This window comes from Otolemur garnettii, unplaced genomic scaffold (genome assembly GCF_000181295.1).
Source record: "Otolemur garnettii isolate 467f Iridium unplaced genomic scaffold, OtoGar3 scaffold00154, whole genome shotgun sequence".
Classification (NCBI taxonomy): domain Eukaryota; kingdom Metazoa; phylum Chordata; class Mammalia; order Primates; family Galagidae; genus Otolemur; species Otolemur garnettii.
In genome coordinates this window covers 1,047,965-1,066,364 of record NW_003852549.1, presented here as the reverse complement: position 1 = coordinate 1,066,364, position 18,400 = coordinate 1,047,965, and the positions used below count along the sequence as shown (strand labels likewise).

Sequence of the window (18,400 nt, the reverse complement as noted above, 5' to 3'; positions counted from 1 at the left end):
GGGACAGAGGATGCTGAAACCAAGTTTCAAATGTTGACTAAGAGTGAGAGGTGAATAGTGGAAGGTGGTTAGAACTTTTCATCTCCTGAACTCTAAGCCTGTGGACTATGTTATAGACCTTCTTAAAATCCCAAACCCTGAACAAAGGAAGCAGCTGATTAGTGATAGCAGTGAAAGAACATAATTTGTGACTCCCTGAGAATCGGAGAATTAGAAGGCATGTTCACAGGTCACCACTTTATCTAAGTGACTGCCTTTTTATTTCCTTGCGCAAAATCTACTGAGTCCCATTTTCCATGCCTGCAGCAAAAAAATATACAAGTTTCTTCACTAATGGAGCACAATCAGCCAGATCCCATGCACCTGTTTAGAAAAAATGGTAGTGGGAAGGAGAAAGAAATAAAGGAGAGGAAGGGGAGAAGAAGGGGGAGGGAAACTACAGCTTCTGTGTTTCCACATATGGAGCAGTCCATGCAGTCAGACATTTGCTCAGCAATAATGAAGGCCAAGCATTTTCCAGGTATGGTGATTTTTGTTCAAAGCACAATCTGTCCAGTATCTGGACTAAAATCCATATTGTACAGAGTAGAAATGTACGTATAACATATGCACTCAGCATACAGCAATTTAGGAATACTGAAATGAAGCACCGTCTAAGGCTGTGTTCTCCCCCTCTAAAATCTGAGTTCTTGTTTATAATATTAATTGGTCATAATGAACTATTCTGAATTCTAAAATGCACGTATGCCTAGTTTCTACCACCTCCTACTTCCCAGATTTTCTGCTTAAATCAGATTTATGGCTAATTTAAGAAGAGGCTGGCTGCCCTATATCTAATCGCCACAGATGGTCCAAAGTTTCCTCTAGGAGATTAATAAAGTGGAGTGAGTAATACAAGCTGAGGGCTGAGGGAGCTAGCCTCGGGCTGTGGGCAACCACCAGCCTTACCTCCTATCTACTGACATTTCCCCAAAGTTATGTCAAGGTTTGATGCTGCGTCAGAGAAGCCCTCTACATGCAGCAGTTCTCAACCTGTGGGTTGCAACCCCTTTGTTACAATAAAAATACATCGCAGCATTAGGAAAGTTGAGAACCACTGTGGAGGAATTTCTCTGTGAGTTTATGTCTGCCTGAAGGTGGCCAAGAATTATGCTGATGGAAACATATCCTGGCAACACTGAAGGCTAAGCTGTGAGCATCTGTGCAGGTGGCATCCACCTGAGCTGGGCTACAAGGCCTTGGGGGAGACGTAGTCTTGCTTCTGTCTGGAATCTAATGAAAGTGAGCTATTGTGAGCCTGCAGTGTGGGAGACGCAGATTTGTCTTCAAGTCATAGCTAATCACTGCAGTCTCCCTCACACAGAATTACTTTAGAAACCTGTTACTCTGAGGCAGGATGAGAAGTGACGTGACGACTCCATACCAGGGTAAGCCATTACCCGAAGTGTGTAGATGGCTCTTCCTGGAGCCAGTGGTTTTGTTTGTTTGTTTTCTCCAGCAGTTTTGTTTTTATAAGCAATTTAATTAATGTTCCAAGAGCCACTTAAAGTCAGGTTACGGGCTCTCTGTGAGGCTTATTTCACCTTATTAATTAAGAAACCTGTCAGCAGTTGTCATATCCTCCTGTTTAGGACCATGCAGATATAGAATGGAAATTTGCTCGAACAAAGCTGTGGATGAGTTATTTTGAAGAAGGAGGTACTCTGCCTACACCCTTCAATGTCATCCCGAGCCCCAAGTCACTGTGGTACCTGATTAAATGGATATGGACACACTTGTGCAAGAAAAAGATGAGAAGAAAGCCAGAAAGTTTTGGAACAATAGGGGTAAGAACACAGCATATTAGTATTACTTTTTTAAATTGTGCATTTTAAAATATTTGTGTTCCTTATTAAACATTTAGGCCTGTAGCCTCATTGTTCTTGCTGATTACATATGATGAATATCTGTAGCATGTCTACCATGACTAAGGTACTCTCTGAGTATCTGTGACTTTTTCACAAGCCTATTTCCTGCATCTGGGGCAGTCACTGCTGTTTTAACAGGAGCCACCCCTTCTCCTCGGCCTTCCTTGTCCTGATCATCAAGGCTAGAGGACTTCGCACATTCTCTTTAGTACTTGGGTTTCCAGCTGCACGGTATTTGTGTCATCACCTGCTCATGGTCTGTTTCCCCCACACTGTAAGTCCGTGAGAGGTGAGCGTCTCTCCTGGTCAGCTCATATTCCTCGTGCCTATCATAGGCACCTGCAAAGAGCTTTTTATCCTTGATAAAAATTCTCATTTGAATGACTGAATGCATATTATAATTTCAATATGCTGTGCCAAATGTCAGCTGTGATCTCAGAACGTATTTAGTTAATTTCCACATGTCGATTCCACTCCCTATCACATTAGATGCCAGGAATTTGTCATCTAAAAATAATACACAGGACTGTTCAGACATGCTCCTGGCCAACTAGAAGATCATATTTCCTTTCGAAGCTTTTCTCATATTAGAAATCCAGAGTTCCATTGCTCTCTGACTTTGTTTTCTAATTTTCAAAGTTCCCACGGTGACGTTTGGGGAATTAACACACTAACATTCATTAGTCACTTTGTCTCAGAGAAATTGCTTTGGAAGTATTTAAAATTGCCTTTATATTACATATTAAAATTACTGAATAACATTAGATATTTAATCAAAAAATCAATGGCTGGGTGTGGTGGCTCATGCCTATAATCGTAGCACTCTGGGAGGCTGAGGTGAGTGGATTGCTTGAACTCGAGAGTTCAAGACCAGACTGAACAAGAACAATCTTAAAAATTAAAAAAAAAAGGCTGAGTGCTGAGGCAGGTGCCTGTAATCCCAGCTACTTGGGAGGCTGAGACAAGAGGATCACTTGAGCCAAAGACTTTGGGGTTGCTGTGAGCTGTGATGTGATGCCACTCTAACCAGGGCAACAAAATGAAACTCTGTCTCAAAAAAAAAAAAAGAAATAAAAAATGTACATTTATTTTAATTTTATTTAACATTGTTTATGACTGCTAGTTATGCCCTAAGCAATCCTTCTCAGTTTTTAACTTTATGGCCCAGAAGGCATTGTCATCAGCCCCAAATGGAGCTTTTTCCTACTGAAAGTCACATTGATTTTCCTCCAATCTCAGTTACAATTCAAATTTTAAAGAGAAATTGATTGGTAAATGAGTATTGCATACAGAGGGGAGCTTAGGAGAGGCGGTTAAATTCTTTCCTATTCACTATCACCCATGAACGAGGGTGACTAAGTTGGAGAACGCGTCTAATCTTAGAAACCAAAGTGAATTTATGATAAAGCCTTATCCTGCAATCCTCATACCAATTTACGGACTTTATCACTGACCTTAGGAATGAAATCATTTTACTCCAAATGTTTGATTTGTCTGTTAAAAGATGCTAAATTCAATTTCCTAACAAAAAAATGGTCGTAGGATAAATGTAATGACTTAGGTTTAACAAGCAACTGTTGTGTGTATTCTCCCTGCCAATAACTTAGCCAGGAAGCAAAAGGGAAGCTGGGAAGCAAAGGAAGTGTGACACTGTGGTCTCCGTCCTCCAGTCCATCGATTGTAATGCGGGAAATACACCAGTTAGAACGTGTCACGTACCATACTTAACATCATAGTCATGTGCAATGTGAGGACAGTGTGAGAAACAATTAATGTTTTCCTTGAGGAAGCAGAAAGGTTTCAAAGAAATGAAACTCTGGACAACTTCCTTCTAGATCATTCTTTGTCCCCAGATCTTATTCTTAAATTTATGAGAATTTTTAACTTGATCTCTGATAAGATATTAATGGTTAGTACTATCTTAATATGCTACTTCTCACAAAAGTATTTTGGTTTAAAAAGAGTTTCTGGGCCAAAAATATGCTCACTTGCCAATATAAACTTGTCTTTCATATTTTCATTTTAGGCAATAGCACAGGGAATCTTGGTTTTTAAGATGTCAGTACACAGATTGGTGCCCATAGCTTAGTGAGTAGGGCGCCAGCCACATACACCAAAGGTGGTAGTTTCAATCCTGGCCAGGGCCTGCTAAACAACAGTGACAACTGCAACCAAAAAATAGCCAGGCGTTGTGGCATGTGTCTGTAGTCCCAGCTACTCGGGAGGCTGATGCCCAAGAGTTTGAGGTTGCTGTGAGCTGTGACACCACAGCACTCTACCTGGGGTAACATGATGAGACTCTGTCTCAAAAAAAAAAAAATGTCAGGAGACTTGTAAAGAAGGTAAAGGACCCTACTCTGATATTTTACGAGGATCCATTTGTACCATCAACAAAAACAATAGAAACGCATTCCAGAAATTTGACTTCCGTCCCTCCCAACCACCTTCCCCTCACTGCCAACTCGCTGGGGTAATATGCGACCGACTTTGCCCAGGTGCATAGCGGAGCTCTTGACTCGTTTGGGCTTTTGTATGAAAGTAGCAAGTCACACCTTTCAGATGGAAAGAGCAAATGGCATAAGTTAAAGAGCTTTTGTTTTCTATATTTTACTGGTCTAAAAAAAACCCCATACATTTCTTTTATGTCTGTATCTCTAAATGTGAGTCTTCTTCAAGATGACACACAACAAGAAAATTTAAAACTAATCATGACCCCAAACCATTCCTTTCTCCTTTGCCATGTAAATTCTACTAGCTGTTGGTAATGGATATTTTGATGCTTTGGGAATTCCTGCCAAGCTAAATGAATATTCCAAGTCATGTCCCTCTTTTTCACAAAGGCTGGGTGAGCACCACCCTGGTCAAACTCAGTGTTATCTAAATGTGCTCTAGCTTATAAAAAGACAAAAGGAAACTATGATGTTTATAATAGTAATAGCATAGTTAAATGTGAAAATAATGTCAAAAATATTTGAGTTCACTTTTAATTATTTGGCTAATCCTCCTAATAGTTCCTTGAGTAGACATGCACAAAGGGGGTGCACAGGTATGGATCTGGTAATTAAAAGATGACATTAAAACACCAAGGACAGTCACTTTGTAAAACTTAAGCATGGCTCAGAATACAGCATCATACTCCACAGGGACCTTAGACACCATTCAGCTCAATCATTTCCTTTGAAAGAAAACTTCTTTACTTTTCCTGCTGTCTCAGGGTCCCTTAGGACAGAGTTGGGGACAAGCCTGGGCTTTCTGTTTCCCAGTCCATCAACTTTCCATTGCCAGCTCTTGTTTTCCTGAAAACCCCGATAAATATGTAACAATAACTTTCATGTTGTGCATTTTGATTTTTCCAACAGCTTTCACAGATCCTGTCATTGTTTTCTGTTGCCTCTTAGCCTCCTGTGTCCAAAGCCTTTGTTTAATGGGCCGGTTAACCTTCTGCTATTATTCCCAACTTGCTTAAATTTATGCCACATTTTCAAAGGACAGAATTAAAGCTCAGCTGGAGGATACTCATTTCTTGGAGGCATTTTCTCTAATTGTCTCATTTGTAGCTCACTTACTGGCCCTTGTCACTGGGCCTTTGCCTGAATGTCACCCAGGTGCTCATTCTATTCACGTTCCAGGAAGAGCCTGGGAACCCAGGGCTCCTCTGGGTTGCTACGTGGCCCCTCCCGAGAAGCCCAGTATTAGTGATCTTATCTTGCTATTTATGGCTTCCCAATAATACTGATAAAACTATCCCTGAAAACTCATTAGCTTGCCTTTTTTTTTCCTTGTAACTTTGGACTTCTTTTAATGGGTAATTGGGAGTTCCAGGTAAATTAATCTTTCACTTGACTGCTTTATGGTGAAAGCACAAATGAAGCAGAAATGCTTTATTATTGAGCAAAATATTTATGATAGGAAGCAACCCCATTATTGAGAGATGGCTTGTCTCTAGGCAATTATACAAACACCACCAAAGGGGCGGCCTACTCAGAGCATAATAATCAACACGAAGCATGTTCTAGCTTGTGGTGTTTGATATTATTTCTTGCCAAATGGTTTGCTTAACCCCACTTTACCAGCAAATGTTCTTTTTCTTTCTTTCTTTCTTTTTTTTTTTTTACAGTTTTTGGCAGGGGTTAGGTTTGAACCTGCCACCTCTGGCATATGGGGCCAGCGCCCTACTCCTTCGAGCCACAGGCGCCACCCTACCAACAAATATTCTAAGAATTAAAGCCCTAGCTCTCAGACTTTATCTTCAGGAATCTCTACTTCACAGACATTTCTAACTTGTAACTTTAATTAGAAATTCCTATTCAACAAATCACTGTTTCCTGAAACAAAACCAGCCTTCATGCTTGTTCCTCAAAAGGTCCAGATTCACTTAATTAACATTAAATGATGCTAATAAAATACTCACCCAAAGTATTGAGCTAAGACAAAACAGTTTTTAACGCCACAGACCTGCTTTCTAAATGAAATGCTTGCATTTTAGAGGTCAATATGCTGAACAAGAAAAAACTAAGTCTTTCAATAAACTCATAAAAAATGAGTTTTTTAACTTCCTTAGTTTGGGTTTCTATTCTCTATTTTCTCTCAAGCACATAGTTAGGAGAACATAAGCTGGTCCCTCTCAGGGTCACCGTGCATCAAGCAACTCTCACTTACAGATGGAATCCTGGAGCCTGACCAGGAACACAGACGTCTGCTCAGTTAAGTCACGCAAATGAATTAGGAACCAAATGAATCAGCATCAGCCATCATCATAAAGGAAGAATACTCATGGTACAATCCACTCAGATTTCATCTGTAGTGATTATTTGTCAAAATGTATTGTTCCCTAATGTTGATGACTCTCAGTTAAACTACAGTCATATCAGTTGACAACCCAAAATAAGTGACAGAGTCAAAGGTCATACTCAATGGAGATTTTTTTTAAGCCAAAGTTTGAGGAGGTGCCGGGAGGTTAAAAAAAAAATATTAAAAATTTTAATTTTAATTTTAAAAAATCCGTAACTGATTCTCTGAATGGGGAATTTGGAATTCAATTATTTACAGGGAAGGCTTACAGAAACAAAGCAGGGGTGAGGTATTATATCAGAGGTCCTCAAACTTTTTAAACAGGGGGCCAGTTCGTTGTCCCTCAGACTGTTGGAGGACTGTACTGCAGGCCCCAGGACAAGTCAGCTGCTAAGCAGGACAGGTAGTAGTGGCAAAAACACACGGCAGGCTGGATAAATATCCTAGGTGGGCTGTATGTGACCCACGGGCTGTAGTTTGAGGACACCTATACATTTTCATGAGGCCCAGGAAATCCTCTTTTTACATAGAAAAGGTGAAATGAGGAAGCATCAATTATGCAGGTGTCTCCAAGAAGGTGGAAGAATGTTTGATCTTGTCTTGTCTCTGTTTTGCATCTGGGAAGATAAACTTGCAGTAGACATTTATTAGTGTGGAATTGAACAAAATTTTTTTCAGTGCATGTCTCAAACTCCTAGGTCCAAGCAATCCTACTGCCTCAGCCTCCTAAATAGCTAGGACTACAGGCATTCACCACAATGCCCAGCTAAATATTTTCTATTTTTTGTAGAGATGGGGTCTTGCTCTTGCTGGGGCTGATCTCAAACTCATGAGCTCAAGGGAACCTCCCACCTTGGCCTCCCAGAGTGCCAGGCCTAAACAAAATTTAGTTTGGGGAGCTAGGCTTAGCCTGCACACCCATAGTTGCATTTGCATGTTCTGGTTTATGGGAGGCCAGCATGAAATTTCCGTATAAATGATCTGTGGGGACAGTGCTTTGTAGAGGCTGAAGGCCTTGTACCTTTCCTTAGGGATCTGGCAGACGCCTAATATTAGTAACAGCCATTCATTTGGACCAGGGTGTTGGGTGACTCTGCTTCCAGGGTCAACCTTCCCTTTTGTGTAAAGAGTTGAGGGGGGCAGTGTCTTGAGAGTTTTATTTTTCTTAACATAGTATTCATCCATGACTGTTTCTGGGTCCTTAAATTATTGCTTTAAGATTTATTTGCTGCCAGGGTCATGAGGTATGGGAATTAATTGTTTGACATTGTTTATATTTTAAGAGTGAGGTCCTGAGTATTTGATTTGACAATACAACGTTCAGACATTTCACATCATTTAATTTTATGTTTAGAAAGTATGTTAATAAAGAACAATATGTAGAGGCATGCGTAAGGATAAACAAAGTGTGTTTGTAGGATACAAGATGTAGATTCATTTGTAACGGAGCCAGACTCTAATTTTTTGAAAAGGAATCACATCCTGGACCTGCCTCTTGCATTTTTACTTTTTGTAAAGGAGAAGAACACAGCAAGCTACATCCCTTAAGGAATTCACTGAGCAAAGCAAAGGCTAAAAAGTATAATTTATGGGCTTAAAATCAGTGATCGACAAAGACCAGAGTGGAAGTGGCCGGGAACCAGCTACATGAAGTGAGCCTGACGTTCCACACAGCAGCCGTGGAGAGAATTGCAGCTACAGAGCGAGGAGCTGACAGCCGACTCCCCAGAGCCTTCTTTCTTGCAGTCACAAAACCCTCCTTGCTCTAAAGGGACCTGACACTTGCATTGCAATCCTGGAGTTTCCTTGCAGCACCAGAGCTTCCTCACTAGTTGTCTTTTCCTTTATCATTAGTTCTGTGATCTAAATACTGCCAGTGTGTTATCCTAACAAATCAGGAGGAACCTGGGAACTCTGAGCCGTGTTAACGTGGCACACAGGTTTGCTCTTCGCTCCTGCCTTAAACGCAGCTCTGCTGAGGAACCTTCCATGCAGTCTCTTGACTGCTGATAAAATTTACAAAGAAAAGGGCCAATTTAAAGTGCACTTTATTTTTCAAAATATTTTTCCTTGACATCCAGTTAAAAAAGGAAGGTCCTTGATTGATCATGTGGTGCATTTTTCCTGTCCCAGACTCAGCTGACAACCAATCTAATTTTTTCAAAAAATAACTGCAAAATGCAGCTCCAGAAATTTCCTAGGAACATTGTCAATGTGAGCTCATTCACTGAGAAGTTTTTTAATCCTAATGTAGGTCACCACTGCAATAATTCTGCCTAAATTATTACTTTTAATGCAAGTAGTGAACATGTAGTCATTGCAGATTATTTTTGTCAACATGTGAATGGCTTGAAAGAAAACAAAATGTCCATTATCCACCCAAAAACTTTTTAATGAAATGGCCTTTATTATATTACTTTTATAATGCAGACTGGTCAGTTCTCCTTGACACATTACTGGTCATTTTCAGTGATAATTATAACACACAATGTCTTCTCTTATGATAATGAATCCCTCTGAAGCTCAGCTGATCCCAAAAGAAAGATTACAAACATCCTAGATGTCACTGATGGTGGTTCCATTATATAATATCTAATGGTGTCGCTAATCTCCAGAAATTATTCTTATCCTTAAGGTGAACAGTACATACATTATAGGGAAAATTTTGTGCTCACTCCTATAAAAGATAGACCTAAGTCCTTGTTTGGGAAAAAAGGTCATTTCAGGGAAATGAAGGGAAAGCAGTTATGATGAGGTCGTGCTGGACTAGGGTCCGTATATAAACGTGGCCATGTGAAGACACAGAGACACAAGAGGAACACCATGTGGTGATGAAGGCAGAGATTCGAGATGTACAACCGCAAGCCAGAGAAGAGAGGGATGGACAGCCACTACCAGAGGCTAGAAAACGTGCTTCTCCCTCCTGACTGTTGACAGGTGACTACTGCAGAAATTAAACTTTCATCACTTGTCACTCAACTAGTCAAAACCCCAGGTGCCTGATAAACACTGAATTCATGGTGCCATCTGGGATTCCACATAAAGAACCACCTAGTCCATGTTTCCCCAGTGGCAGAGACATTGCAGCTGTATACAGGAAGTCCTCACGTCACTCACTTTCTAGCCCTAGCATATGTGGTCACCCTAATCCAATCTTCCAGAAGCCCTGTGCATCTCTACCTGTCAAAATCCCATAATTCCTTCCTGGCCAATCTACTAGCTCGCTCCCCAGATGAACGCTGTAATGGATTCTTTCCCCAGCACAAGATCACTGCTTCCTCTCGTACATCAAAAACACTCTAACAGCCCGAGCCAGGTTTCCACAGTGCTTCACCTTCACTGTGGGCTTTCACGTCATTGGCATTTTACCTGGGAAACTAAGTAGCGTAAAGGCAAAAGCATCTTACTCATGTCTGATTTCCTACAACTCACTGCCACGTACATGTAGCCACCTTAAAATTTACTGTTAACAATAAAATTATGTTAAATTGGCCCTATAGGCTAAGATCCATGGTATAGAATCTCTCAAAGGAGAACTCAAGGTCATAGCAAAAATTTAATGTCATGCAGAAATCTTCATAAAAAAACTTTTAAGTTTCCATACAAGATGACTGCCTATAGAGTTTGTGTCACATCTGTCCAGATTTACCAGAACCAGCCCCTCACTCTATTACTTACCTGCCAATTTCCTGCCTCTAAAGTTCTCTACTGCCAAGTGTAAAGACGTTCAACTACTTAGTAAAGGAAATGCTCTGTGCACAGCATGAATGCCGTGAATATCATGCCAAGAGACACGACTCCATCTAGGCACATTCTTTTTTGTTTCTTAGAGGTCATCATAATATGTGCCAGACTATATACAAGTATTTTAAAAATTGTATTAAATCTTTTATCAAAAGGGAAAAAAGTGGAAAGAGTACAAGAGCTGACAATGGTTTGCAACAGATGCTCTTACTTAATCTTCAAAAATATTCTGTGATTTTATCTTCACCTGGAAAACTAAAAATTGAGGAAGAGGGAAGGCATCAGAGATAAACTCTCTAACCAGGATTAGCGAATTTCTTATCGAACCTGGGTGTGATTTTTAGGTCCATGTTCTCAATGTTGTAATGTACCACTTCCCAGAAAGTCAGAAAATATAAACAGGCAAGAATAATGTAATGGCCACTGAAACGAGAACCTATTTAATCTCTGCTTCACCAGAGAAGCCACAAGATTAAATAGACAAGGGACAGATGAGCTACAGAACTGTTTGGTTGGACACATTGCATTCATTTTGGGGCTTGATATTCGGAAGATGGTTAACTTCATCCATTCCTATTTTCATAGATGGGATTTTAAAGTTCAGTTGCCTGGTATAATTTCACAAGACTAAAATTAGTTTTGTAGTATTACCATGTAGATGTGGAAAGTAATCAGCTGGCAAGACAACTTAGCCTTAAACCTGGGTATGGAAACTAACTCCTAAAAGTAATCATAGCAGAATTATTATTCAAAATGTGGTCTTTGACTTTTTTTATATTTGTATTAAAATTTTGAACTTTGAGTATGAGTAAGGTTCTAGTGACGCAAAACAGTTTACACTCATTATAATACTAAAATGTATCCTGATAACTTTTTCTCATTACTCATGGTATTCTGGTTCTGTTGTTCTTAGTTTTGTGTTAAAGAAACTAAATTGGGACTTTTAACTGTTCTCTGCTAGAAAAATTTTTATTAAATTTTAGAAAGATTCTAAAATAGAATAGTGAAATTCCACAGCACCCCAAAATAATAACAAATAAGTAGACTAAATTGTTTTATATAAAATTAAGAGTTTCTATCTACTTAAATCACAGAAAACATATTCTTATATAATACTTAAATTGGTGTATAGCTTAATTTAGTGTTTTTGTTTAGTTTTAGTAAATTTAAGGAAATCTGAGGATTTTTTTTTTCCTCTCACGGCACTTTCAGACTTGGATTTCAGCTGAACTGTGTCTCAAAAGGAGTCAGACATCTCCATCTGGTGGCCCAATCACAAAATTTCCCAGCTATACTTTTTTCAAGATACTTTCATTTTGTATTGTTTCAAATTTCCTAGTTTTTAAAATTAATCCTCAACCATATTGAAATTTTTTTCTTAAAATTTATTTCTTATGCAAAAGTGAATAGTATTTAGAATTATCAATTTCATCTGTTCCTACAAGTCACTACTGATCATGAATTCATTCTACGGCCAGTGGAAACAGAATGTTCCTAATTCTCTGAAGTGAAAAAAAAAAGTTGCTTTCAAATTTTTAAAAATATGTTACAAACCTCTTCAAAATTCTATTTTATCAGCCTATGATCAATATTTATTAAGGAACAAGAGCAAAAGCTTACTTAAACCAAAGATATGTTATCCCTTTTTCTTTCTTAAAATTTACCAAATTAACTTCTTTATCATAGACATATTCTTTATGTTAGATTATTTTGGCCAATTTTCTTTTTTACCAATCAATAATGATTGATGTTTATTCAACATGAATAAATTAGGATATGTACTTTTTGCTAATATTTTTAGAATACTCATGAAATCTGCAACTATATAATTTTTGGGTCACTTATTACTTAACTCAATTCATGATGGACTTTCTTTAGATGGTTAAACAACTTCTCTCTCCATTCTATACTCCAAAATCACTGCTCTGCGCTAGCTCTACCTCTGCTCCCAAACCATCTGGTCTCTTCAAAATGTGAACTGGGACTCACATTTATTTTTTTAAAAAGTGGTAAGTTAATAAACGCTATGTTTGAACAGAATCCTTTACTTATTCATTTACTTGTTTATTTTGTTCAATCCAGCCATCTAACTAGAACCAGAATCCCGTCCCACTGCATGTGTGATTGAAATTAATGTTGAAGAGTTCAAATCGGGTTTCTGTTGCTATGTTGATATTATGAAGACTTAATTTTTGCTTAATATATCTTATATTTGATATGTCTTAGCATCAGTTCAAGTGATTTGGGGTGCGTATCAACTATGATTAATTCTCCATCACTGTCTATCCTGTATGAGAACATGTCCATCATTGTTAATTTATCCTGTGTTTTAAATATCACATAGATTGTATAGTTACACCTTGTTCTGTGTTTTCTCTTTCTTTTGATTCACGTGAAGCACTCTATAGCCATTATTCCTCGCCTAGTAAAACTCTCACTTTGGGGAAATGAAAATAAAAACATTCTTAATTTAAAAATTTTTTCACAATGACAACATAGCAATGTAACCAAAAAGGAAATGTCCCTTGCTTTTCAGAGGCGAGCTGCTGATAATTTGCGGAGACATCACCAATATCAAGTAAGTTTTCCATCTATTATATCTTTATATTTACATTAAAATAAAATAAAGACCCCCTTCAAAACTGACTGACTCAGCAGAGAAGTTGTGTTTATGCATTAAATATCAATACTCTGTTCTAAAATACCCCAGGAAGTTATGAGGAACCTGGTGAAGCGCTATGTTGCTGCAATGATTAGAGATGCTAAAACTGAAGAGGGCCTGACTGAGGAGAACTTTAAGGTAACTTTTTTCATCACCATCACAATGACAAGCAGATTCTGCAGAATGTGGAACCAGATACAGCACACTAAAAGTCAGAAATGGATTATCTTGTGCATTTCTGACTCTTAATGTGCCGTATTTCCGCTTGAACATTTTACTTGTAGGGTTATCCTTAATAGAAATTTGAGATGTTTGCAAAAATAACACTAGTTAATGTTAAATAAAAATCAGCAATAGAAGCTCAGCCAAGTGTTCTAAGAAGCCTGCACCTCGTAATTTTAAAATTTAAACTTATCAAATTATAAAAACAAACGAGAAATAGCAAGTGTTGAAATTTCTTCTCAAAATCATTTTCAAACACACAGAGAAAATCCTGGTGCCTCATGGCCTTCTGACTCACTGATCCCAGGAACACAATACGGAGCAAGCTTTAATTTTGGAACTTTCAGCTTAATTTCTAAATCGAAGATTTTTAGTACCTATCATGCTAACAAAAATCATCTGTGTATTCTCCTACACTTTGGTAGCAGGGAATTAAAGGTTTTAGTTTAATTGTAACTCATACTTAGGAACTTTTTCCTTGAGATTTTTTTAAATTCTGTAGGAGGAAATAGGTACAATGAAATACAATATGCTTGCATCAAGTGTTTAAAATGCTTTTGGTATTTAGCATGAGTATTTAGAGATTTTGAAAGAGTGATTTAAATCATTAAGATTTTATGGGCAAAAAACCCCCCATACATTTTCTTTAAAAATTTATAGGAGGCCTTTAATACATATAAAAAGCAGCAAGTTTGAGCAAAAGAATCAAGTAGAGCTCAATTAGGTAAGAAGACAAATAAATTACAAAACTAAAAGGACAAATTAAAAATTGGGAGCTAAGATACTCTTTGCAGCCACAAAATTTAATTTTTGAAGTTAAATGATGCATTTGGGAGACAAATACATTGCAGTCAGGAGGCCACCAGGTCCCCCATCAGGTAAGAGTGGGGATTCAGTTACCCAACAAAACAAGGAGAATGGTGAACCTGGAAATGTCTAACCTAAACCAAGTCGTAGGATGCAGAGGCTGACCCAGATGTTGGGGTAATGGTCACCTTTATTGAACATAAATTGAATAGTAATTAAAATTGAAATCGAAAGTCACTGACAACTCTTAGGTAGACTCTACTTGAAGTATTTTGTTTTAGATATCCCTTTGAACAAAAGAATCTTACAAAATACATTCCAGAGAAGAATGAGATGAGTTGACTGAGATGAATACTTACAGCAAGTACTTAAAACTATGTTCCCAAAGAAACCCAATAGACTCAACTATACACCGGTGGCAAAGATAACTCTTCCTGTTTCTTTTTACATTAACATTAGGAAATGTCCTTGTTGCTGTAAAATTCCAGTAGGGAAATTAACAGACATCAAAGTAACACCAAGCGTCAGTGAGAAAACTGGGAATTCTACGTAGAATCCCAGAGGAGTAGAATTCTAACCCCCATGTGAAATGAGAAAATGATGTCCTCTAACGTCTATTAGTTTAAGTCAGTACCTAATTTGTCATTTCAAATTTCATTTAGGAACTAAAGCAAGACATTTCTAGTTTCCGCTTTGAAGTTCTGGGACTGCTGAGAGGAAGCAAGCTCTCTGCAATCCCGGCCATGGAGGAGCCCTGCAGCTCCGCAGACCCCAACAGCAGGAGCGATGACGAGGGGCCTAGCAAGGACAAGAAAAAGAATTTCAGCCTTTTCGATTTGACCACTCTGATCCACCCGAGATCAGCAGCGATTGCCTCCGAGAGACACAACATAAGCAACGGCGCCGCCCTGGTGGCGCAGGAGCCGCCCAGGGAAAGGCAGAGAAAAGTCAACTTTGTGACCGACATCAAAAACTTCGGATTATTTCACAGACGGTCAAAACAAAGTGCTGCTGAGCAAAACGCAAACCAGATCTTCTCTGTTTCAGAAGAAGTTGCTCGTCGGCAGGCGGCAGGACCCCCGGAGAGGAGCATCCCCCTGGAGCCCCGCGCGCTGGCGTCCCGGGGCGGCCCGAGCCTCCCGGGCCTCGGGGAGCAGTGCGTGCTGGTCAACCGCCGCGAGCGGGCCACGGACGCGCCGGGGGGCCGGGGCGCGCGCTCCTTTGACTCGGAGAAGGTGGTGGTGGAGGACACTGTGCCCATCATTCCGAAGGAGCAGCGCACCAAGGAGGAGGACTCCAGCACGGACTACGACCGGAGCCTCCCGGACACAGTCACCCACGACGATTATGTGACAACCAGGTTGTGACACTTGAAGGAGGAAGCGTTTACCACACACGTCTGTATTTCCCATTGTGCTCCGGGTTAGGGGAAAACGTTTAAAATTAAATTAGCAAACGCTAACGTACAGTTTATAGCATTTATCACCTGTGGCGTATTCACCTGTACAACGTTGAAATTAGGCAAAGGCGGTTGGAAACCTGGTGTTTTGTAGCCTGCTTTTGCTGTCAAATTTGTTTTACAATTGTTTTTGTTAACCAATGAACGCACATTGTATTCTTGTACTGTTGCAATAACCCACAGAAAATTTTTAGCTATCTTTTTCAATTAAAACCAATGCAATTTATTACATGTGGTAGTTGATTCCTGTAATAGATATTTTTATATGCAAAAAGCAATGTAGCTGAAATAGTAGAGCTTTTCCTATTTTTTAGGGTCTCTAGAGATGGTTATTCACCAGGCCTTTTCATCCAGTTCTACAGCTTGACTGTAAGACACGAAATTACCAGATTATTTCTGAAGAACATGTAAATAATTACAGAACACAACTAAAGCAAGCAAGCCTTCTTCTCGTGGAGTCATAATCAAACCCACCTTTCAGATGACAGTCGGGTGTACTTTGTAGACGTTTGGGTTGTCCCACTGTTTCAGTAAGTAAAAGAAATTGTTTCTCTTAATAAATTATGATGATTACTGATTTTAATGACATTTTGTCAGAAGAACATGTATCTCCAATTTTTCTAAAAAAATAAATTATCTATTTACCAGGTTCAGCTGCTTATCAGTATAAATGAGTCTTTATAAATAACCAAATTTTAAAAAACTGTGGCCTAGTTCTCAGATACAGAAAAGAATAACAATAAATTATAATAATTTAAGCACCTTAAACAAGTACGATGATTGCATACTCAATAATACCCAGATGGAACTGAATTCATTCTAACAACCTAGATCTAAGCAAAGTTCAATTCCAATATTTTCAATCAGCACAATATTGTTGTCAACTCAAAAGACATATAAAGACCTAATAATTTCCTCTTCTTTTCATCAGTGACTGGTATACATTTCTTGAAAATTACAATCATTCAAACATTATTATTAATTTTTTTAGTAGGTAGAGATAGATACTTTCCCCTATAGAGACAATATTCTTAATTCTTTCTTCTATTGCTTGCAAGGTAATTTAGCTTATATATAATCACTCACCAAACTATTAAAAGGAAAGTGTTTACAACTGCTGTTAAAAAAATAAAAAGTACTGGAAACTTATTAAAGTTTAAGTTATATTACTTGTGTCTATTTAAACCACCATGGAACATGGTCACCTCATGCCATGAGCATTTAGTTCAAATGAATAGAAAAATGCTAAGTTCATTTACTTCAGAAGTTACCTCTGTGGAATAGAGAAATTATATGTGGATTTGCATTGCCCTAAAACCAGAATAATGTTATAAACCTCAGTTTCTGATTCCCACACATCACAGAGTAATAGCAACAGCAATGCCAGCCACTCTTCTTGCTCCATCCATGTTATCACATAAAGGCACTTCTCCAACAAATTTGTGAAGTATCTGCTGTCCTTAGCCCCATTTTACAGATGAGGAAATTGAGATGAGCATGTATCTGGTTAAGGTAATGCAGTTGGTAATGGAGCTGTGCTCTGTGCTTGAGGGCCATGCCTTTGACCACTGCACTGGATCCCTTTCAGAACATAAACAGAGGAGGCAAAGGAATGTGCATGGATTGGGCTGTTGGCCACTTCAGAAATCCTACCCTTTGAGAGAGCTTGAGTTCTGGTAAGCTCCCTAAGTGTCTCTTTTTGTAAAGCAAGAGAAATGTGCAAAATTTCAAAAATATACTATGTGGTAGAACCTCTTTGAGTTGACCACCCAAGGGAAGGTACTGGTCAACATACGGAGGGGGTCACCATAAGGAACTAGGCATGTGGTATATGTCCAGTTTGTGAAAATTAGGTCAACTTAAGGAGGGGGTCAATGTAGGGAGGTGGGTCCGCTATGGAGGGTCTACTGTATTTTTAACTAAATGTATATCATAGACATTAGTAGATTTAAAAATATATTCAGTATGAGGGCTCAGAATTCAACTTGAAATATTAAATTTTAGTTACCAGGAAAGCAAGAGGCACTGAGACTATGCTCACCCCTAAATCTTGTTTTGTCCTGGGAATTTAGGATAACCTGCCTGTGTAGGTTTGGAGAAACACAAGCCTAATGAATGTACTTAATGCTTCAAGAACACCTTTATCTCAAGTATATAAGGACTCAGACTAAACCCTGGGGTTGCTGAAATGCCCAGTTTTTCTTAGTCAGACACATAGTAGTGGAGGAAGTATAGGCCTATTATTAATATTTGGGATATTTTTGTATATTTTTTGTCTGTTGATATTTTTTGTCTGTTTGATATGTTTTGTCTGTTCTGTGCATTGTGTGTTATTTTTTCCCAAAGTAATGACCCTATACATCGCCATTTTATTTACTTTACTAGATTCAATTTCAAATTCCCTCTATTCCTTAAAAAAACACCAACAACAATTAAAACAACGAAACCTTTTTTCCCCAGCAGCTTATTCATTTTGGGGTTACAGTGCTGACATTCTATGGGAACACAGTGACATTAAAGGGATTTATTTGAAACAGGCAATACCCTCTTTTGGGGGGTCCTGGAAATGATAATTCTAGCAACCCTCAGATGTTTGAAGAAGCAGAGGGAATTTGAAATTGGTATGACAAATGTATTTATGAGTATGAACAAAATATTGGATATGGTCCATACTAGACTTGAATATTACTCTAAATAAGTAGTGATACTATGTAGCCTTGATGAAGATGAACAGTAAAGGATATAATAAGAAAACATAAAACAACAGCAAGATTGCAAGCTAAGGGATAATTTTTTTTTAAGGTCTTT

At 38.6% G+C, this 18,400-nt stretch overlaps 1 protein-coding gene across 3 annotated transcripts in view; it reads left to right on the top strand.

The window, feature by feature from the left end:
* Positions 1-15,768, top strand: part of TRPC4 (transient receptor potential cation channel subfamily C member 4) — a 262,688-nt gene extending 246,920 nt beyond the window's left edge. The window contains exons 8-11 of one of the 3 annotated variants that reach the window (XM_003799706.3): positions 1,632-1,826; positions 12,979-13,020; positions 13,153-13,242; positions 14,796-15,768. In XM_003799706.3, coding sequence (XP_003799754.1) covers positions 1,632-1,826; positions 12,979-13,020; positions 13,153-13,242; positions 14,796-15,500 — 1,032 coding nt within the window. In that variant the 3' untranslated portion in view covers positions 15,501-15,768. Of the gene's footprint in view, positions 1-1,631; positions 1,842-12,978; positions 13,021-13,152; positions 13,243-14,795 lie in introns of all 3 variants that reach the window. The other 2 variants (XM_023519068.1, XM_012811340.1) reach the window with 2 other exon arrangements.
* The last annotated feature ends 2,632 nt before the right edge of the window (positions 15,769-18,400 follow it).